The sequence below is a fragment of the Lissotriton helveticus genome, chromosome 11 (assembly GCF_964261635.1).
Source record: "Lissotriton helveticus chromosome 11, aLisHel1.1, whole genome shotgun sequence".
Taxonomy (NCBI): domain Eukaryota; kingdom Metazoa; phylum Chordata; class Amphibia; order Caudata; family Salamandridae; genus Lissotriton; species Lissotriton helveticus.
This window is the reverse complement of record NC_136072.1, coordinates 557,704,841-557,728,060: the sequence shown is the minus strand read 5'-3', so window position 1 is coordinate 557,728,060 and position 23,220 is coordinate 557,704,841. Positions and strand designations below refer to the sequence as shown.

Below are 23,220 nucleotides of genomic sequence, written 5' to 3'. Positions count from 1 at the left end.
TTTTTTAGGCCTCAGCTCTAGACGGAGCATATGGGCTGTCTTAAACCGAGACATGCTGCATCTACTGGATGGGCTTTAGCCTGCCCATGGGCTTCCCATTTGCTGCCACCATCATCACTCTTCAGTTATATCCACATATTCCAGAGCACACCATACCACATATTTCCTCTACACAGCTTCACACCATGCCATACAATTCCACAACAAACAATTCCAATCTAACACTTCACTCCCTTGCACTATCATCAACCCTGTCATCACTTCCCTACACACCCACTGCCTCTCTCATCTCTCCCTCAGACTCCCAATACCCCCTCTCATCTTACAATACCGCTGATCTCTCCCATCCCTCCCTCACGCTCCCTGTCTTCTCTCTATACTGCCTGCTCACATCCGCTACCTTCCTGTACCTCCTCATGCTCTTCACTGGTCCACCTCTCGCCTCCCCCCTATTATTGGTGCCCCTTCCACTTGTACCTCTAGCTCTCTCTCTCTTACTCTCTCTCACTGCTCTCTCTCGCTCTCTCATGCACTCTTCCCGCCTCTCTCATACGGTTCACTTGAGTTCTCAAGCACAGTTTACATACCATGCCTTTTCACAAATTTCTGTCCCTCAAACCCACACTCTCCTCTTATTCTTTAAGTGTTTTACTTTCCTGCATACATATGTGCTCTCACTTTATGCATCTATGGCCTGCTCTCCCCTTCTTTCTCACATACACTTTCTGCTCCTCTATCTCAAATTTCTGTCCCTCACACCCACAGTCTCCTCTTATTCTTCAGGTGTTTTCCACATACACATGTGCTCCCTTTTATGCATCTGTGGCCTTCTCTCCCCTTCTTTCTCACATACTCTTTCTGCTCTTCTATCTCAAATTCAATCACCATTTCCTGCACAAACTACCTATCCCTCTCTATCATACATTTGTATCTATTTTGTGCAGCTCTCACCCCTATCTATTCACAAAGCACTGCAATTCCACTACACAAATACACCACACACTCCCACCCCACACAATTTCACAACTAACAACTTGAATACAACCAACATAATTCCACTGGACACCACATATATCCACTACACTCCGAACCAAAAAACAAAAGTAAAAGACATTGTCATTTACCTCTATAGCTCTAACCCGTGCAAATTCGAGACCTATTGTAAAATCATGCAAGCTAATGTATGTGAAGGTCTCTGCTCATTGGCTGGGGGTATGACAATGGTGATTAAGATGATCAGTGGCTAACAAAAGCAAGACAATGAAAGGCTCAGATTAGATGAATAGTTTAGAGAAATGCAACAGCACCAAAAAAGTGGGAAAAAGGTGTCTACTTCAACCAATAGTTTTTGAACCAGAAACATGTAACATGATTCTCTTAGAATATGTCAGTGACAACAGCAGTCCCAGCTCTAGCTAGATACTCTAACACTTTAGACTGATATTTGCATGTATGTATGCATAGATATTTCTATAATCTGAACTTTAGAAATATTGGAGTGTTGATAGATGGGCCAGACCATCAAACAATGAACTCCATTTGGGCAGGGCAGTGGAAGCATGTACTCCACTGACCTGGTAGCCATACAGCTCACCGTATTGAGGGATTTCTGACAGCCTGAAAATCCCATGCTAGTTTGTAGGACTTCAGTCAATAATATTAAAAGTTGGGGAAAAGTCCAGCTGGTACAACTGCAGGGTCAGCTTTGACAGCAAAGTGAACAGATTGGTTGAGTTTTATTACTGCAATGTTACCCTGGTTAAAGAGCAGTTATTGCGCAAGAGGAAATTCTTGTTGATTTTTCCTGTAGCTGGATAGTAATTTCTTTACTTTTTGAAAATTCTTTTTATTGAGTTTCAACACATTTAAGATCATACTACTGTATCACTGCATAGGACTCCATCCCATGCCCCCCTTGCACAACATCCCATTGAGTTCTGGAATACCATGAAGTAGACGTCAGTTAAGTCTGCTGCTACCAATCCGGTTCACTATAGATGGATATGTGCCATGGACAACTGTGCACTTTCCACCAAGAACTTCCTATGGGTGGCCAGCTTTGGGTGTTTTGTGCTGCACTTTCCACTGTCCCTAGATTCTATCATACTTTTGTGGTTACCCTCTGGATCTGTACACTGCTTCCGCAGCTGAAGAGCAGTTATACCATCCCTCCTGGCTACTTTGAGATTGTGGGGGGCCTGCATCTCCAATGGCCTGCTTTGTGACGTCTAGCAAAAACACAACCGGTCCCAATCATCAGTTTTTGTCCCCTTACCCATCCCATCCCAGAAATACTTCTATGATAGCCAACATGGGATTGTGTTCTATCCGAAATCGGCATACCCTTTGTAGGTTAGGGTAAAGCAGGATCCAATACACCTGAATCACCTGGCATTTCCATACCACATGCATGAAGGAGCTTCTGGCCTGTCCATAACGAAAATATTCAGGGCAGCTGTCCCTCCCCATCCTTCATAGCCTCTCAGGGGTTTAATATATTCTTTAACCTGGTCTAATCTCAGGTGAGGCAATATTACCCATTTTCGGCTGCCATTGTTTGCCTTAATCCATTTGTCATCATCCAAGGGCTGCAGGTCTGACTCATATCTTTCCTGCAATTTGTTTGGCCGGTCTGGGACATTTAGCAACAGAATTCTGTATAAGCAAGAGCTGCCTTTCCTACCAATAGCTAACATCATGAGTCAGATTTCTAATGGACTGTACTCTTGTGAGCGCTGTTATGTGGCCTGTGTGCCTAACCAGTGCATGTCCGCACAGTAGGTAAATAAACAACTGGGATCTCTGTAAATCCTCTTTAGCTTCAAGTTGGTCATAGAACATCATATGGTATGTCTGCCAGATGTCTCCCTATTTACAGATCCCAAACTTATCTCAGTGCCCTGGAGCCCTACTGTTTCCGTTGGGCATGTACCCATGCACAACAGCTTCTTCCTAGTGGGCAACCTCCAGTTAATCAATGGAATGGCTGGAACGGCTAAAATGGCTGGAATAGTGGGCAGGAGAAACTCCCCATACAGCCAAAACCCTGGTGCTTACCCGGTAAAGGGAGTCTGCTTAAGTTTCGTGGCTGGGTCCCCCCGGTCCCCAAAGATCCAGTCATTAACCGCCAGCAGCGGAGCTAAGCTGCCCAGTATTAAAGTCTGATGTCTACTGCCCCTAGTCCGCCATCACAAAGGATTGAATGCACTCCTTATGATAGATTCATGGCACCGGTCCTCCCTACTTGTAGCTATTGATGTTGAACTGTAGGGTTGTAAACCAATGGGTAAGGATTTTCTGGAGGTAGTGTGGCAAAACATACACCAGCTGTGGCAATGCCACTGTTTTGAAGAGGGCTATACAACCTCATCATGGAAGGAAGCAACAGTGGTCTCAATCTTTAAAGAAAGGTGCAAAAAGTGACCTGGCATGCCAAAGGCCCATTTAGTTGATAGATGCCACAGATAAGGTATTGGGCAGAGTCCTCCTTGCACGCTTGAAAGATGGTGCATCAGAAAATTGGATTCGGTCCAATACTCAATATGGTTTTAGGAGAGGGCGGGGTACAACTGAACAATGTCTTAATTTATCTTTAATCATTAATAAGCACAGAAGGTCCTTGAAGAGTTCTATCCATCTGGCCTTCATGGACCTATCTGGTGCTTTTGACACTGTCAACCAAGATAAATTATGGGCTATGTTGGAAGGTATGGGTGTGGAAAAAGTGTTAGTAACCCTACTCCGCAGTCATCACTCCGGTACCACAGTCATAGTAAGATATGGCAGTAAAGGGGAAAAACACATACTTAGATACCCATCAGGTTTTAGCACATTACACAGAAAAGGTCAGTAACTTGTCATACTTGGGCAATCTTTTTAGCAAACTGTTGAGATGGGAACTTCTTGTAACCATAAGAGCACAGCAGACAAGTAGGGTGATGGATGCACTATTCCGTTTTGCTTCTAAATTGGGGACAACTTTTTGTCTTTATTGCATTGTCCCTAGGGAGCTGGGGGTCTTGTCCTTTTACCTGTTTGGAAATTAATAAAAGATTTAAACCATACATTGGAGCACAAGCCTGTGAAGGAACTAATTACCCTTTATAGCCAAAGGTCTCTCTATGGCCAGGTATGGAGCTGGGGTTTGGGGCTACGCTAAAAACCAACAGTTTGTAGGAATCGAAAATAAATTCATGAAAAGATTACTGATGCTCCCAAAAAGTGTTCCTACCTCTTTTGCCATACAGAACTTAACTAGAATTTATGGAAGACCGTATAGGCAGTGCCCCTTTTCTTCTATAGCGGTACAAAAGGGGGTGGTGATGGACGGAGCATCTGAATCAATCAAACACTCACACCCAGTCAAAAGATCTGGGTTTAATCCATCACCGTTCTTTAGCCCACTCTGCCACCCCAGTTCAGACATGGCTATATGCAAATCAGTCTGACCCTGTGCCTCATGGGAACAGTCCAGCCCGTCCTTCACCACCCCCTTTTGTACCACCTTTTCTTCTATAGGCCAAGATAGGGACATCTGAGGATTTAATATTTTCATGTGATGTTATTAAAGATTCCCAAAAATCAGACAATGTTTTAAAGGTTCCATGGTTTTAATATTTAGAGAGGATTTACCATGAGATTGGTCTGGAATACTTTATTGAAAACCCTGAAGGAATTCCCCTAAATGCCAAAGGAGTTTTTAAGGAGGCATACTGTTCCAGGGGCAATAGGCTTATTAGTTACCAACATGACAATATTGAAGTCCCCTGTTTGCTTCCTGCCCCTGCACAATGGCATCTATTAATTTCTACTAAGTTCCAGTTCTGATTTTATCTAACCAGGTTCTGTTTATGCACTGTGCACTTTGTTGCCGGCATTTCCTCGCCAAGGAGGGTGGTCAAACAAGGTTATGCTCTGCCCATGTGATAATGTCTCAGTTTAAAGAACTATGGACTTTGTATTATTTTGCACATTGTATAAATCAGAGAGAACTAGATTTCTGCTCCCATTACTAAGAAATACTCACTCTTGCTAGAATTGATGGTTTTAACTTCTTACCGTCTTTGGCTACAGCTGAAATCTGTATTGCTGTAGCTAATTACATAAGAGACTCCATTGCGATCAGATAGCCTTAGGAGTAAAATCTGTACAGAGATTTTACCTTTTTATGATGAATTGTGTATGTATTGGATTTTAATCATATTAATTTGTAAATCTTTTCATGGTTCTCTGAGCTGAAATAAAGTTATTCTTGACTTGACTGGCTCTATACCCCATCATGATCGGGGGGAGATCTCTTTCACCATATTTCCCTTAATTTTGCGTGTCAACGGGGTCATATTCCTGTCCCAGCTTTCCTATAGGTCTCATGTGTTAGAAATTGGGTTTCTGGTTGGTCAAAGAATGCAGCCTGTCCAAGCAGAAGCGGTAATCCTAGTCAGGGTAAGCTAGATCCACACTAAAAGATAACCTGTGTTCACCCTCTGGTAGCTTGGCACAGAGCAGTGAGGCTTATATAAAGAGGCAACGTGTAAAGTGTTTGTGCAACACACAAACACACAGCAACAGAAAGAATACCCCACAAAAAGACTCCATACAGGTTTAGAAATACTAACACTATTATAAACAAAACAAGACCAAAATGACAAAAATCCAATGTATAGAAGTTGAGATATTAAATGGTAAAGGAATACATGCAGTAAAGTGCTTAGAAGCAAATAGCATTAAAAAAGTTACTTTACATCGTGCTGGACCGGGTCAAAGTCAACGTTCAGGCTGACCGCGTGGAAGGGTAGGCCAGCTACAGGACCCATGCAGGACCAAGTGACAAAAGTACCTTTCCTGGTCACAAACAGTGAGCTGGGTCGATCTGTTCCAAGTAGGGATGGCGATGTGTCAGTTCGGAAGATGGGTGCTGGAGTCGAGAGGTGTTGAGTGATGTGCCTCACCAGATTCTGCCACACAGTCGAGGGGATGCCTCGATCTCACCAAGCTGCTGTGGCGGAGATGCGCTGTCCGATGCATTCATCTCTAGAGGCAAAGTGCTTGTTCAAATGTGATGTGGCAATTAAACTCCAGCAACAGTGTTGATCGCCGGTTCTGTTACACACAGACTGGAGATGCGCCACATTCCATGTTGCAAGTATCTGGGCCACTTCCAGTAAGCTTCAAACAACGAAAGAGTGTAAATCAATAAATGTATAGAAGCACAAAAGGAGAGAAGATGAGTATGCAAGTCTTATTGGATTTGTATAGGAAGCCCTCACTCACCACCCTGGTTGGTGACATGCTTCATCATCGGTCCCACCGGGAGAAGCCGAATGCCTCCCCGGTGTGCTACAACGCCAGGATTACTGCGGAGCTGGTTAGTTGTGAAGATTATGTAAATGTGAAAAGGGTTTAAAAATGTCCAGATTGTGTCTCACATAAAAACTTTATTCTGTGGCCAATCTGACATATTAAAAGCAATGTGTTTAGGAAACTACCAAGTTAATTGTTTGGCTATTTCCACTTAAAGTGGGGTCAACATGTTTCTGCCCTTGATGTGTGATTTACTGGGCATTCGTCAGAACCATGGCGAGTGTACCTCGGCGGTTTCGGCACGCTAAGGCCCTCCCTGACCAGAGGACGTGAAAGTTAAAAATCAGTGTAAAAAAAGGTGCAAAATGAGCAAACCAACAAGTTGTGGGAAAATTACCTCATAGTCAGAGGAACCTGTATAGTTTGAAAACTAAAAGATCCACGCCCCATAGGTCTCGGGAGGGGGGTGGAGGCGAAAATGGCACACCGCCTGCAACGCTTGGCACCCGTTCGATACCTGCGTGTAGCCTCTAACCGGACCACTTCCAGTAGGTTTAGGCACAGGAGCAGGGGTAAGGACTTTGATATCCCTGAGTCTCAAGCAACAGGAGGCAAGCCACAAGCACCTGGAGATCACTTGGCGGTAAGGCAGAGTCAAGCTCTCCTTCAGCAGAGTCCGAGAGCAGCAGACAGCAGTGCAACACAAGATAGAAGCAGGCCTTTCAAGCTTGCAGTTCTCAAATAAGTCATTTGAGCACCACAACAGTCCTTCTGATAGATTCAGTTCAAGATCTAGAAGTGTCTGATTTTCGGGGTGGGGGTCAAAGACCCAGTACTTATACCCAAAAGTGCCTTTGATGTGAGGGTGTGACTTCAAAGCAGCCCTCTGAAGTGCATAGGTTCTCCTTTCAGCTCAGTCCTGTCCATAAGGATAATCTGTCCTTTTTGTGAGGACAGGACACTGCCTATTCAAGTGACGTGTTAGACCCTCCCTTCCACCCCGCCCAAGCAAGGCCATCAGAATGCAGATATATTTAGATGGGTACTCAGATCCATCTATCCTTTATGTGTTGTGGCGGTCTTGTGGGAATGCACAAAGTGTAGCTGTCACCCACCCCAGACGTATATTAGAGATGGGCTGTCACGCACAAAAAGCAGTAAGTGCAATGTCTACTTTCTAATAGTGCTGTAAATAAATAGAGCCTAAAAAGAGCCCGTTTGACTAGGGCCTGTGCAATGTGTCTTGCATGAGACGTAGTATTGTGACCTAACTCAACCCTAAAGTACCCAACTTTTCCCCCAACTACCCTCTAATCAACACTTCTAAAGAGGAAGCATCTGTCGCCCCAAAAACAAGCAACCGGAATAGGAACAACATACAATACAACGTAGTACTCTATCGAAATAAAGTAATCATCATAGTCTTGTGTAGCAGGGAGTGATTTGCCACAAGACAGTCCCTCTTTACAGATGCAATGTATCTCTTCTTTGTCAGCGAATGAGAATAAACGTGTAGCTCTACATGGAAGAAAGGAAGGAAAGGGACCAAACTCCTCCTCTATACCACTGAATAACATTTCATTATCCACTGGTAGGGTCCCCTCCCCCATGATCACCAGAGCTCTCTGAGGAGGATGCCCTATGTCTGTCCTCCAGTTGTGACCACAGTTGGCCTCCTATCAGTCTGCTGAGTTTCCTTCTAGAGTGGGATGGTTGACCCCCTTCGGCCTCCCAAATTGTCATTGGCTCCTTAGTTGATATGGGCAGTTATTTCCTCTCCGCCGCTCAGTCCTAGAGCTCTTCCGGACTCTTAAACAGAATGGTTCTCCACTGATACATTACTTTCAGTTTGGCAGGGTACATCAGTATTTATTGAATGTCCTTAGCCCTGACTTTTCACTTAACCTCTAAGAAAGATGTAAGAAGGGGCTGCACTTTACCTGCGTAATTGGGGGAGAGCGTAACCATAGAGTTGGTGCAATGGACGTTGTTGTGCCTGCCGCAGGATATAGTCTGTCCATAAGGTACCGTATACTGATGGTAATGCCTCTAGGCGGTCTCCCTGGCTGTGGCCTTAGGGTCAGTGCCCTGTGCGCCCTTTCCAGAATGAGGTAGGAGGATAGCTCACAATCCATGATGCAGGTTCTGAAGTCTTCTGTGGGGAATTTCTTTCATGTTGCCCACCCCCTCTTTTCTACTTTGCGCCACCAAATCAGCAGGGCTGTCACAAGCCCATGGGGGTGCTTAAAATGAAAGGTGGTCCCTACCACTCCCCTCCCATGTGGCTGTATCCTCTCCCTTGCGAGTCAAGAGTCAATGCAGAGGTAGAGGTAAGTCGCTGCAGTGAGATTGCAGCTCCAGGTTGTGTCTGTTGGCGGTATGTCCATCTCCCGGCAGGTCGTTGTTTGCCTAATAAGTTTCTCTCATCCCCGACTCCCTACATGGGCTTAGGTTGGCCAAAGGGGACAAGTGTAGCGGGCACCACATGGATGTTTGCATCCAAGAAAAGGTTGCCCCATAGTTGGCTCACCCAGGCTGCAGTTTCAGTCCTAGCCGCGTGTGGTGACCAGTCCATCTCCTCCACTCTAAGGTGCCCGTTACATTGTTACGGGCCACCACCTGGAAGTGAAAGCAGCAATGTGCCACACCCCAGCCACTCGCCTGTCTTCTCTCCCTCTCACACTCCAGGAGTCGATGCAGAGAGGGTTTGCCACTGTGGGTTCACAGCTCCAGGTGGTGTTTGCCTCTGGCAGGCCCATCTACAAGTAGGCCGTATGCACACCCAGGCCGTTGATCGCAGAAATTGGCTCTTTCATCCAGGGCTCCCTGGATAGGTTCTTGTGGGCCAAAGGGGGTGATTATAGGGCCACTGCACTGGTGCCTGCAACTGAAAATAGGTCACCTAAGGTTCGGATTCAGCAAGGTTCTAGGAGCTGGCATGTAGCTCGCTCAAAATGCAGCTACCATCAGTAATTTCTTTCTTCATTTCTTTACTTTTTTTTTTTTCTTTTTTTTTTTTTTAAATATTTTTATTGAAGAGTTTTCCCCCCTTTTCCCCTTAAGACATGGGCAGGACACAATAGCATTCAATGTAATACAGCACAGATTCATATATACAATAGGAACATATACAAAAAAAAGGAAAAGTATGATACCAAATCATGCCTAGTTTTTCCAAATAAATCATATATACAGTAGATACATAAAATTCTATACGCTACGTTCTCAATTCCCCCCCCCCCCCAATAATCCAATAATCAATGATCAGGACCTTGTTTCCATCGAATGAGGGGCTCCCATATTTGCAGACCAAGTTTCTTACCTTTTTTCCCCCTCCTAGCATATATAGCAGATTCTAACTTTTGTATAGATAATACCTTGCCCAGCCATTGATGATATGTGGGAGGATTAGGATCCAACCATACCGAAGCCACTAACAGTCTGAAAATAGCCATTACAACAAATACAAAATTTTCATTATTCACATGGCCCTTGGGGTTAACTCCTAGTAGCATTACCGCTGGATTCAATTCTATTGTAATTGATAGTGCATTTTGCAAAAATTTCTCGATATCCTGTTTTATACTATCTAATTGTGGGCAGAGTGAAAAAATATGTATTAAATCCGCCTCCGAACTACCACACCTGAAACAGGTGGTTCCCGAGAGACCCCCCCATTGAGCAGTTTTCCCAGGCGTATAATACAAATGATATAGGATCTTTTAGTGTTGAGCCTGTAAAGATGATGAGCACAACAATTTTATTCCCATCTCTAATGACTCTGAAAAGATCTCATTGGCTATATCCAAATCTTCAGACCACTTATTGATCCATTTCTCCATATCATCTTTTTTTAATGCTGTCATCTCAAAATAGAATCTCTTTATAGTACAATCGGTGGCTACTTCTATAAGGTCCATCAATACATTTCTATCAAACCCCAAAGGCCCTCCTTTCCTGTTTATTAAACAGCTCCTTATTTGGAGATATTTAAAAAAATGTTTTGTATCTAAAGTATATCTATCCTGCAGTTCTACAAATTGTAATATACCTTGGGGGCCCTGAATATCTCCAATCTTTCTTATCCCCCGCCTCTCCCAATCTTGAAATACAGCTCCTGAAAAAACCATACTAGGGAGGGAAGGATTATTTTTAAACCTAGTATAAAAATTGTATTTCCCAATTCCTATCTTTTTCGATATTCCCTTCCAAACGTTATAAGCAGCGATTATAGTCTTGAACCGTGTTTTTTATAATAACTTTCCTCAGTGAATCTCAAAAAAATATTTTCCACATTTTTACCCAAGAGCAAACTATAAATAGCAAGTGAACCAATATTGTCCCATCCATCCACGTCAGCCCCCCCAACCAATCCCAACATATTTTGGAATGCAGCAGCCCAATAATACACTCTTAAATCTGGTAAAGACCAGCCCCCACGCTCCCGCGGTAGAGACATGTATCTCAATGCCCTGCGTGTCTTTCCTCTAGCCCATATAAACCGATTGATCATTTGTTCACATATTTTGAACCATCTGTTATCAAATAAAAGTGGAATTGCCCTAAATATATACAAAAATTTTGGCAATATCATCATTTTAATAATGTTGACCCGACCTACTAATGATAGGTGTAAATTTTCATAACGATCCAAATCTTTCTTTGTTTTGCTTATTATTGGAGCGATATTGTTTCCCACCAAATTATTTATATCAGCTGAAATATTTATTCCGAGATAGGTCCCTGCCTGGACCACACGATTATCGTCACACATGGTCACTGAATTTTTAATAATCTGAGTCTTAGAAGCATTTAGGGCATACCCCGATATCTGTCCAAATCTACGGGCCTCTTCTTCTATAAAAACAGTTGCCTCCGTGGGGTTTGGAGTAATCCCCGCCACGTCATCAGCGTAAGCCAATATCTTACAGGGTCCCAGCAGTGTTGGTAACGGAGTTATCTCTGGACATAGATCTAGCTTACGGATCAGTGGGTCCATATACATGGCGAATAGTAGGGGGGAACATGGGCACCCCTGCCGTGTACCTCTTTTGATCAAGAATTGACCCGTAGCGCCCCCATTGACTCTTAAAGCAGCAACCGGTTCTTTATATAGAGTTTGTAAAGCTTTTATAAAACCGCCCCTAAATCCAGATCTTGCTAAAGTATACCACAGATAGTCCCAGGAGACCCGATCAAATGCTTTTTCAGCATCCAGCAGCATTACTGCCATCGGGTCTCCTGTGACCTCGGCGGCATCGAACAGTGTTATAACTTTCCTAGTATGGTGGGTTGTTCCTCTACCAGGAATAAAACCGTGTTGAGTAGAGCTGACTAAAGCACTTATCACCTCAGCAAATCTCATTGCCAGAGCTTTTGAATATATTTTGGTGTCATTGTTCATTAATGTGATGGGGCGGTATGACCCAGGCTCAATGTGCGGCTTACCTTTTTTTTAAATTAAAACAATGTCTGCACCCCCCCACGACTTTGGGATAGACTCACCGAGCTGGGCAGCTTGGATCACTTTAGTTAACTCTTGAGCCAGCATTCCCCAGAAAGTTTTATAGAATTCTAAAGGTATCTGGTCCGGACCAGCAGCCTTTCCTGAGGGGAGTCTACCCATAGCTTCCTTAATCTCTTCCACCTCTAACTCACTTTCTAATCTATCTGCATCTGCATCCAAAACCCTCTCAGTTGGGATATTCTCCAGGTACTCCCTAATCTCTTCATTACTACAAGGATATTGATAATCATATAGGGTCTGATAATATTTCCTGAATACTTCCCTAATCTCTTCCGGATCTGTTTGCAAATTACCATTTCCATCTCTAATTTCCCTTACAGTCCCTTCTGCCGCTATCTGCCTGGTACGCATAGCGAGTACATGCCCAACTTTTTCATTCTATTCATAGCACTTCTCCCTTCGGATTGTATAGTATGCTGCCGCTTTTTTTGCTAGTTCATCTTCAGCTTCGCTTTTAACTTTTATTAGATCTAATATATATTGTTCAGCTGGTTCCCCTCTGATAATGCAGTTATTAAGTTGTTCTTCTACCTCTGAGACAGATCTCTCTAACTCCCTTTGCCGGAGCCCTTCCATTTTACGTTTATAAATGCTATAACTACATGTTTCACCGCGAACACCCGCCTTATAAGCGTCCCATATGACTCCCACCGACGTGCTTCCTTTATTGTGTTAAAAAAACTCAGTGATCCATTTTGACATATGTAATATGTAGTCTTCCTCTAGGAGAAGCCTTCTTTCAAATGTCCATACCCGATTAGATCTTATTCCTCCTTCTAATTTCATTACCAAAATTACTGGGTTATGGTCACTGAGAATTCTTGGGAGCCTATCAATCTTAACCCTTGACATTAAATTATTAGAAATCATAAAGTAATCCAGTCTAATACAGACTTGATGCGGCGCAGAAAAATAGGTATATCCTTTTTGTTCTGATCTAATTGTGCCCCAGACATCATTCAGGTTATTGTTAATCAGTAGATCCACAAGAGCCTTGTGAACTCTTTTCTTGCGTCCTTTATAGCACCTATTTTGTCCTGTTCCTAACCCTTCTGCCCCATTAATATTCAAATCTCCTCCTAAAATGACCTGCGGGGACCAGACAGCTAACTCAGAGTCTAGGAATTGTAATACCTCCGGATCATCCTGCGTGGATCCGTAAACTGCCACCATCGTTGTCCATACATCTTCTATCTCGATCTCTACCATGGCCCACCTTCCCCATTTATCCTCCAGTTTTTTCCCTATTATCAAGTTTTTACTCCTTGACAAGATAGCGACCCCTCTATTTTTTGCACCTTGTTTAGAACTGGCTATAAGATGAAAGCCCAACTGGTTGAGGCAATACTCCTGCGTACTCATTATATGTGTCTCTTGCAAAAAAATAAAATCTACATTCATCTGGAGTAGTCGAATACCTATCTTATGCCTCTTTTGGACATCATTTAAGCCGCACACATTCCATGTTACAAATCTAAGTGTCATAGCTAGATTTTCCGGGACCGTTGACTATCTGTTCACTTGTATTTCTTATTTTAGCGAGATTATCCTCCATTTCATCAACTACAAACAAAACGTAGTTTTTGGTTTCCAAACTCCCTTCCTTGCAACTATGCTGTTCATACACTTGTTTCGTAATGTACCCTACGCAATCCCAAAATATTTCAGTACCATTGTGCCCTGTCCTTGTGTTCTCCCTCCCCCACCCCAGAAGACCCTCCCTCAGAGACCCTCCCCCCTATGGGCAAATAGGTCCATAAGACCTATGTCTGACCGACGCGTGCCACCGGGATGTCTCACCCCCCCCCCTGATTTTCCTTAATTATATGCATCATTCGGAGTGCTCACCAACATAGCAAAAAGAGCTAATCAAAAACTCTGTCTATCAAAATATTATCTGATACTGCCCGTTTAAACAACAATATAACACTAGTACAACATATCAGCAGTTTTGAGCGGTATTTAGGGAATTAAGCATACCCAAAATCTTAAAAATAGATATATAGCAAAAAGAAGAGAAGAAAAAGAAATTAGCATGCACATATGTACAAACAGCCTTCACTTAGACTTTCTGAAGGAAAAAATCTAGCTCCTACTAGTACCCTACTTTTCCATAACGGATTTTCCCCTGTCCTCTCCATTTTTTTATTTTTTACTTTTTACTTTTAACGGGGTATGCTTCTAACAGACCCAGTTTGTGAGTCTTGGACCTCCGGGACTTTATGTTGAGTCTTTTGGTGGCCTTTATTCTCTCTCAAGAAGCTGAGATATTCTTGCGCCATAATTTCAGAATAAAAAACTCTGTAGTTGCCATCTAAACCGACTTTTAGACGCGCAGGGAACATAAGAAAAGCCTCATACCCTAAATTTTGGAACGGGGTGATAAGTTGCCTCATCCGCCATCCGCCACCTTCTTTCCACGGTGGCGTGGCAAAAATCAGGACGAGCGAAAAATTCAATTTCCTTATAGGAACGTTTAGACTGTGGTTTTGCCTTATTAATTATCTCTTCGCGCAGAAGAAAATTCCCGACATATAACAATATTGCACGGGGTTTGCCCTGTGTTCCCTTTCGAGTCACCGGGAATCGGTGCGCTCTTTGTACCTCATGTTCCCAGTCCCATGAAGCCAGCTCAGGGAATGCACCTTTCAGCAAATCAATAACGAAAGCTCACACATCCCCACCCTCTTTTCCCTCTTGAATTCCGATTAATCTAACATTGTTCCGCCTTTGCCTGTTTTCAAAGTCCTCTAGCTTCCAAAGCATGTCCGCAGTTGTCTTATCCTTATCTTCACTGGCGTCTTTCATTTTAACAAAATCATCTTCCAATTTACCCGTTCTGGCCTCTATCTCAGATACTCTCCCGACCATTTCCTCATACATTTTGTTCACCTTATGTAGGGAGGATTGTATCTTTTTATTTGCATGTCTGGCCCTTCTGCTTGCTCTCTGGCTCTCTGCACGAGCCTCACTTTGAATTTGCTTTAAAGTCGAAAATAGAACTTCAAAATTTGAGGCACCTCTTTCAGAACCCCCCACGGCTCCCTGAGAGCTAACCTCCTGAATACCTGTTTCTGCAGTTACAAGTGCCCCAGTCTGAGTTGTTCCGCTCTCTGCTATATTGTCCCATACTAGCCTTTTTACAATTGTTTTGGCATGTCTTCTGCGAGGCTCTCTGGATTGGTTCTTGCGTCTTGGATTCTCATTTTTGGCCTTACCCTTATACATAGGGTTACTATCTTTTGCAGCCTTCAACACCTCTTTTGAGGTTTTTTTAACTTTTGTTCTTATCACCTTTTGTGCAGTCTCATGCTCAGCAGATTCTGTAACGCTGTCAGAAATATTTGAGACATTATCGAATTTGGATAGGTTGGTTTCTGAGCCAGAGCCTGCCACAGAGTCTGAGGTGCCCAATTCCGAATCCATATCCGAAGAATCAGAACTGCTAATTTCGCTTCCATCAAGCTCATCTTCTTCGTCGTCGTCTGCCTCGTCATTCCCGGTGAAGAAGATCTCCTCACAAGATGATGCCAAAGTTGATTCAGGGATACTTTGCATAGTTTTTATATTAGACACGCTTGTGTCTTCCAACGTGTAACTGGTTACCTCCAGTGCCTCCTGTCCCTGCGCCTGCTGTACTGATGTAGTCACCATCTCCATCCCCTGTATCCCTCCGATTGAATATTCGACTACAATCTCATGAACCTTTCCGTTATTACCAGGGGGGACATTGTTTTCAGCATCAGGATCACTCCCCCTAGCCATAGATAAATCTTTTGTCTTATTCTCATCTTCTATTAAATCTATTAAGTCTTCATGGAGCTCCTGGCCCTTTAAACCTACGGCCCCGCCCCCCGCTGCTGCCGCTGAAGAGGCGACCGCTCCCGCGGGATCTGTAACGTCATTCTGACCAGTTGGAGGCTCCGCCATGCTACCTGTGCTCCCGGCGTCTCCCGTACCTTCCGTGGCTCCAGCGGTATCAACAGCGGCATCAACAGCCCCAGCGCTCTCCAAATGAGCGCAATCCAGCCTCTCTCCACAAAGCGCCGCCAGCGCAGGGACGACGAAAGCCTGCCGCCCTTCCGACTGTGCGCTCACCACAGCCCCTACCGCAGGTAAAAAAGATTCCACTATAGTGGTTTGCCGATAGACTGATTCTTTTCCCACTGTTTCACTGGCAGCAGACTTTGACTCAGTTTTTCCTTTACCTAATCGAGCATCTTCCACTTTGCCCGTGTCCTTTTCCCGTAGCTTCAATGCCTTAGCTTCTTTCGCCGCCTCACGTCTCAGCTGTGCTTTTGTCCTCGATTTAGCTCTAAAATTGCTGGTTAGAGCTCCAGAACCATCTGCAGATATTTCCTCTTCCTCGGAGGGGATTTGGTCATGACGTTGCTTGGTCGAGCGGTGGATTTTAGGGGCCATTGTCCTTAAATAATATGTGCGTCCCGCCTGATAGGACCTTTCAATTAAGGCAACGAAGGTTTCCAGCAGAGTTCTTCCCTTACTTCGATCCTTAGCTTGGGGGAAGTCTTTTATCAGCGTAGGCAAGCCCGTTAAGATTCCGAGCATCTCATCCACAAGGACTAAAGAATATGTTGCTGAGCCACCTTTGATTACTAAGTATCGCTCCTCTCAATACAAGCCGGGCCTGCTTTAAAGTACAACTTGAAGCTCGGTTCACCAGAGTATTTGTTTGAGATCGAGGTGAGCATTTCGTTTCCATCAATCTGTCATCATCAGGAGCAGAGTAGGGTGCGACCTTCCCCTACGGCGTCTCGGCGGCCATCTTGCCCCGGCGTCTTCATTTCTTTACAATGTAGTGGAGGTGAGTGATCTGTCAATGGTAGGCGAGCCCTTTGGGAGCCAGGATGGTATTTATCAGATAAGGTAGAAACTGTATTGTTTAGAAAGAGCCATACAAGATTTCTTAGGTAAAGAGCAGAGGGAGCACTTATGGTAGCAGCACACGTATACACTGCCAAATCACTATTATTCACTGTTACTGCATCTTTGATCCATTACTCACAAAAGCAATATTTCACTCACACATATGTTCTGCTTTTAGGTGATGACGAGTACAAGGTGCTAAGGATGTGAAATGCCAAAATAGGAGTGAACATAGTATGCTGTTTCTTGTACATATGTTTTTATTTGCTTGAGGTGTGCAGCCATTCATGACTTTCATCTTCAAGACTCATGACAGTCTACATTTGTTTACAACGGTCTTGGTAATGCTGATCTTTTTTATTATATTTTCAGGATCCATATAATCTGCTTGAAGAAGTACCACCACCAGAATACAGGGATGACTTCCACATCCCCAACTTTTCACCTGAGAAACATGTGAGTTTTCTTTAAAATACCATACCATCCTGTTCATGTGCCTTCTCTCTCAAATTCTGTTTCTTCCATACCATCTTCACAAACAAACTACATCCACATGATATCTCACGAATAACTTCCCATGGAAACAATACTCCATTCTCAGAAACACAACGAATTCTTTACGTTATTAAGAAGGAGTGAATGGTGTAGCAACTCAATCCGTCTCTCATCCACTGGTACCCTTAGAGAGCTAGAGCTTATTTCTTAACTTCAAAGCTGGTTTTAGTGCACAGTGTAAATGTACAGAGGTGGATTATATCTCCTGAAGGAAAAAGAGATTATTTAAAACAATTACCCTTCTGACTACTAGACTAACCTCTTCTGTGAAACAAAATACACTGAGGTTGATCCAATTTGTGGGCGAGCAAGGATCTATGGGCTAAAAATTCCCTTTCACACTAGAAGCAAATTCAGCTTTTTCTATCTTCACTTCTAGACTAGACAAAGAATTTGGTTGGCCTTGGCTTTAATGAATGGAGAAAAAAGATCCTATTCCTTGGGGTTAACCTTTTACTGGCAATGCCCACAATTAGCGTATTTTGAGAAAAATAAGTCAACTGTTATACATGTTGTCCTGTCTAAATAGCCTTCTTGTTTCCGTTCTCTCTATCTACCAGCTTGAGAACATGATCAAAATGATGAAAAGCACTCTCAGGCTGTGCGAGTTCATACTTTCTAAGTAGGGTGAGGTAAGATTTTGATGCTTTTTTCCTGTCAATGTGAGTGAGAGTGTGAGTACTATCAGACTAAAAGGGTCACACAACAAACCATCACTTATCGATGGGGGTCACTGGAATATAATATAATTGTAGGGTGGATTTGTAGAGAGCTGCTTGTCACCCGTGAGGGTCTCCAAGCACTTCTTCCATACAATAATGGGTTTACTACACTTGCCAAACAATCCATCCTATGCTACATAGTTTACAGCTATTTTACAAATAAATGTTTTGCTAGTTAAGAAGAATCAAAAATTACACATGGTGTTGCTCTGTGGAAAACGTTAACTACTCACCTGAATTTATCACCCATATGTTATACCGGTACTAGAGAGGCAAAACATTTTGCGAGAACAGCATTAATATTTGATAAAACAGCAAAATAGTATTGTCACAGAATGTACTACATTATGCTGCATAATTTGCACTGTGTTCCATAATTTGGCCTTCCTATGTGTCTCATGAATAACAATATTGTGGGACACTAATATCATTGATAGAAAAATCAAGAGACAAAATATTAAAAGGTAAGTATGTAAAGATTTTCTGTACCTAATTCAACATATGTGTACCAAAATACATATACATATATCTTTATTTATTTGGAGTTAAGAATGGCAAATGTATATGTCCCTTTGTGCATTTACCCTTTAATATTTTGTCCCTCGATATTTTGTCCACAGTATTACTGTGCCACGATATTCTTGTACTAGACGTTCAAGAGTACAATCAGCCCTTCTTAGTCTCATAATTCCAGAGCCACTTCTAATATAAGGTCTTGGGTTACTGTTTTAAATTACATTACAGTTATGAGGGTTGAAAAGGAACGAAATACATAGGTTTTCAAGAGCCTAGGGAAATATGTAACCAACAATGGAACTAGCGAGACTGAGCGATCACATCCCATTGGTGCTGGAGGAGGAGAGATTTCGGGGTAGGGTTGTCCAAAGCACTCTGAATCATAAAAGAAACACCTCTATTTTGGGGAAGATTGGGTGTAAAACCTTTTAGAAGAGAACTACTTTACCAATTAAGAGATTCATCATGTGAGAATAAAGCCACCAAGAGCTTGGCTGTAATTCCTCTATGGATGCTTTGTGATTGCACAGAAGAGAAAAATTATTCTGCAAATGTGGTACAGATGCAAAGGGGGGGGGGCCATGAGTAAGCATCGTTATCTGCCCCCTTGAGTCCGCCCAACACTGTCATGGAAACATGGACTGACCGACCTCTAGTTGGCAGTCCAGACCGCCTAATTACGATGCAACCACACATGGTGCGGTCACATACTTACATTTCCCTATGGGAGCATGTGTTGTTGCTATAAATCAGCTGTAGCACAAGCTCCCATAGAGAAATGGGAGGCTGTGTTCCTCCCTGCACCATGTGGCAGGCACCTCAAGGTGCCTGCCACACAGTGCTGGGATCAACGTACCCCCTTGGACCCCAACCGGAGGCCGCAACTGAAGGGGCCCTGCTAGAGGCCCCCAATCACGCTTTCCAACAGACTTTCCATGTCGGTAGCCGGCATGGAAAGTCTGCCCCGGAAACCGTGCATCATAATTAGGTCTCACGGTTTTATTGTATTTATTATTTGAACATTTCCGTCTGTATTTGTCCATATTTATTTTTTGGCCAGCTTATTGGTATTTATCCATATTTAATTTGTGTTAAATAGATGAGGTGATAACTCGTGTATTTCTGCATTTATTTAACAGATACATGTGGACTCATACTTAAATGCCTGTCAGGTTTTAGCACATTACACAGTAAAAAATATTCTAATGAAATGTAAGCGAAGCCTACATGCGGAGTGCACTGTTCCTAGAGAGAAAAATTCTCACAATTTCTCACAAATTTCGTATTCTAAATAATATGTGATCAGCCTTTTTCTTTTCCCAAGAAACACATTTATTTACAAAAGGATATATTCTGACCTGTAACCATTATTTTCAATTGGTTCTGGTTAGCTGACAGAATTTTTTTATACAAGACAAAAACTTCTTTTGAATGCCTTAGTTTTAACTGTACATGACTTTTTAACATAAATGTATGTAACCACTCATAGTGTTCCTTTGTACATAATCATGTAGAAACGTTACATCATTTCAATACTCGGTCACTAGACTTGCGAAGAAGCGTCGCCCTATGCATTTCGGGAAGCCCTGTTCCCTTCTTCGGGAGCGAGTGTCTTCAACCCCGTTATTGAGGGCTATATGTATTTTTGCATTCATCAAGTCTGTTCTAGCTCCAACGTGCTCGCGGAGATATGACACAAACTCAATGCGAAAGAGTTTTGGAGGAGTAGACACAGATTATAGCCGATATTGGTTGATGACCAGAGGCTTATAACAGCTGTATCACCACAGAGTTTATTCTGCTTAAACAAGAGGCACTAAGGATTATTTGTGTCATATCTCCGCGAGCACGTTGGAGCTAGAACAGACTTGATGAATGCAAAAATACATATAGCCCTCAATAACGGGGTTGAAGACACTCGCCCCCGAAGAAGGGAACAGGGCTTCCCGAAATGCATAGGGCGACGCTTCTTCGCAAGTCTAGTGACCGAGTATTGAAATGATGTAACGTTTCTACATGATTATGTACAAAGGAACACTATGAGTGGTTACATACATTTATGTTGAAAAGTCATGTACAGTTAAAACTAAGGCATTCAAAAGAAGTTTTTGTCTTGTATAAAAAAATTCTGTCAGCTAACCAGAACCAATTGAAAATAATGGTTACAGGTCAGAATATATCCTTTTGTAAATAAATGTGTTTCTTGGGAAAAGAAAAAGGCTGATCACATATTATTTAGAATACGAAATTTGTGAGAAATTGTGAGAATTTTTCTCTCTAGGAACAGTGCACTCCGCATGTAGGCTTCGCTTACATTTCATTAGAGTATTTCACACACTGTGCAGCCAACACAGACTGCAGAGAGCACCCTTGGTATATAAGCAGATTAATCTTGACACATTGAGTACTAGAGTGCTCCTCTTATTCCCCCTCTTTGGACAGTAAAAAATATAACATAATAAACCCACATTAAAGAAATAGTGTAATAACACATATACATGTTGAGATATGCAGTAATTTAAGGACATATCATTGAGTTTTGTAGCTCCCCTTGCTGTCATTATGTACAGCTACTGGCCTGAAAGTGATTAATCTCAGCATGATGAATCACTCAAAAGAAGCTAAATTATCTGTATTTTTCCACTTTCAAAAATAAATACAGACAGGGGAGACAGTGTTTTCTGTCTGTGTTTATCTGTAAAAATCAGACAAAGCGGAAATCAGGGAACCCTAATCATAATATGGACGGTATAAAAATGCGTCCACATGGATTACGGGCCAGACTCCGACAGGCCGATGGGCTCCTTGAGCCTGTTGGAAGCCAGCTGGAATGACTGGCCAGTTTCATTTCCGACAACCGAAATTGTAGTTAGGCGGTCAATAGTGAAACCAACCATCTCGGTCGGAAAGCTTCCGTTTCGACCGAGATCGTAATCGACCCCTAGGACTGACATTTATCAGGCCTGTTTCACATTGTTAAAAATAATCTGTATGATTCCAAAACACCAGGGTGTGACACTGGAGAAGACAAGAGGCCCCTGCTGGAGTACAATATTGTATGGCAGCACATTTTTATAAACTGCCTTACCTCTTGTCGTGTTTGAAGAGTCACAATCTCTTCAGTGCTGACTCCCCCGTCACCTTGGTTAACGTTATTCAAATTCTTTGCCAGCCAAAGTTGGACACAGAGCAAAATATATTTTATGAGCTCCTGGTGCCTCCATTGCTTGCTGGACTGTGAGGATGGGCAATTGCCTACTTGACCTGTCTGACCTTGTACTTTTCAACTTTCAGGTTTCAGCCTACTTACCATTTCTTTGGCCTTTGATTCGACCACTGCGACTGATACCACTGACAAAATGTATTGAGGATCCCTAACCATCTAACTTTCTCATAAACATTCATTGCTGAAACACAATATCCCATCAGAGGACATCCAGAGAACCTTTAGAAATTGTTGAACAGTAAAGCTACACCAGCCATAGAGAAACATGAAGATTTGACTTTTGTGATTTGGCGAAGGACGACAACCGCATCTCAGGAGTATGGCTGAGGATCACTTCGAATGATAACGAAGTACTACTTCCCCCTGGTCTGGTGCTCCTACATCAAATTATTCACCAATATCATCCATGACATGCTCATAATAATTTGAGAAATATTAAGCAGTTGTTCAATAGTCACTGTACAGCCATGGTGAATTTTAAATTGCTTACTATTTGTAATGTAAATCTTACTGTTTAACATGTTTGTATTGCAAATGCTCTTGTGCAAACTCTCGGAATGTGAACATTGTACATTATTTTATGTAATTTAATTTAATTTAAGGGCCCTTGGCAGTAAATAAAAATGTTTTAAAAATTAAATCACTCTTGTCTTTAATGATGACTCTCATATATTCTTGGCTACATGACTGGCATAATCCTTCAAGACAGAGTTTCAAAACTAAGTAGGTGTGGGGCATGTTGCATCACAATGCGTCACTCTTGAAAAATCACTCTCAGCAATGTCTTTCTATGCAGAATTTAGGATTTGGATGGAACATGCTTCTTCAATCACATTCAAAAGTTTGAAACACAGAGACCCACTGGTCTTTGTCTATTAGTTCGCTTGGCTCAGATCTGTGTAAGGGAAGCAATATGAAAAAAACAATTCTGTTCATTAGACTAATTTGTAGGCCTGGGCGATAAACTCTGCTACCCTTGAGGAGTTTGTGGACTTTTCTAACTCTGCACTCCGCATGGACCACAAAGCTTCTAAAAACTCAGCATATTGGTGTGCAGCAGACAATGAGTATTCATGCTTGTTGGACCTGCGATGGGCAAGCCCAGCACAAAGGGGGTAGCTTGGCTCAAGTGACAAGGCAAGTGAAGGCTGTAGTGTTAAGCCGGCTCTGACCCAATAATAACTCCTTGTACATCCACACCAAAAAGAAGGACACCACACCACTACTGTAGAAAAATACGATTCCTTTATATAAAAGTTCTTTGTTGTAAATAGGGTTGACTGGGAAAGCACATATACATTTCTTTTGGTCATACAGTTCTGGTAATAAATAGTATTAATAAATAGAATAACTTCAGGAATGAGTATCACAATAAATATCAGAATAAATATCAGAATAAATATCAGAATAAATATTGGTACATTTAAATAAACAACCACATGTTTCTTCTGGTATCGCTGCCACCAATTAAATACTTTAGAATCATT

The 23,220-nt window shown here is 42.5% G+C and overlaps 1 protein-coding gene across 1 annotated transcript in view; it reads left to right on the top strand.

The window, feature by feature from the left end:
- LOC144790676 (uncharacterized) overlaps positions 1 to 22,334 on the top strand; it is a 28,266-nt gene extending 5,932 nt beyond the window's left edge. The window contains exons 3-5 of the mRNA XM_078665401.1: positions 17,087 to 17,170; positions 17,830 to 17,901; positions 21,802 to 22,334. Coding sequence (XP_078521527.1) covers positions 17,087 to 17,170; positions 17,830 to 17,895 — 150 coding nt within the window. The 3' untranslated portion in view covers positions 17,896 to 17,901; positions 21,802 to 22,334. The remainder of the gene's footprint in view (positions 1 to 17,086; positions 17,171 to 17,829; positions 17,902 to 21,801) is intronic.
- The last annotated feature ends 886 nt before the right edge of the window (positions 22,335 to 23,220 follow it).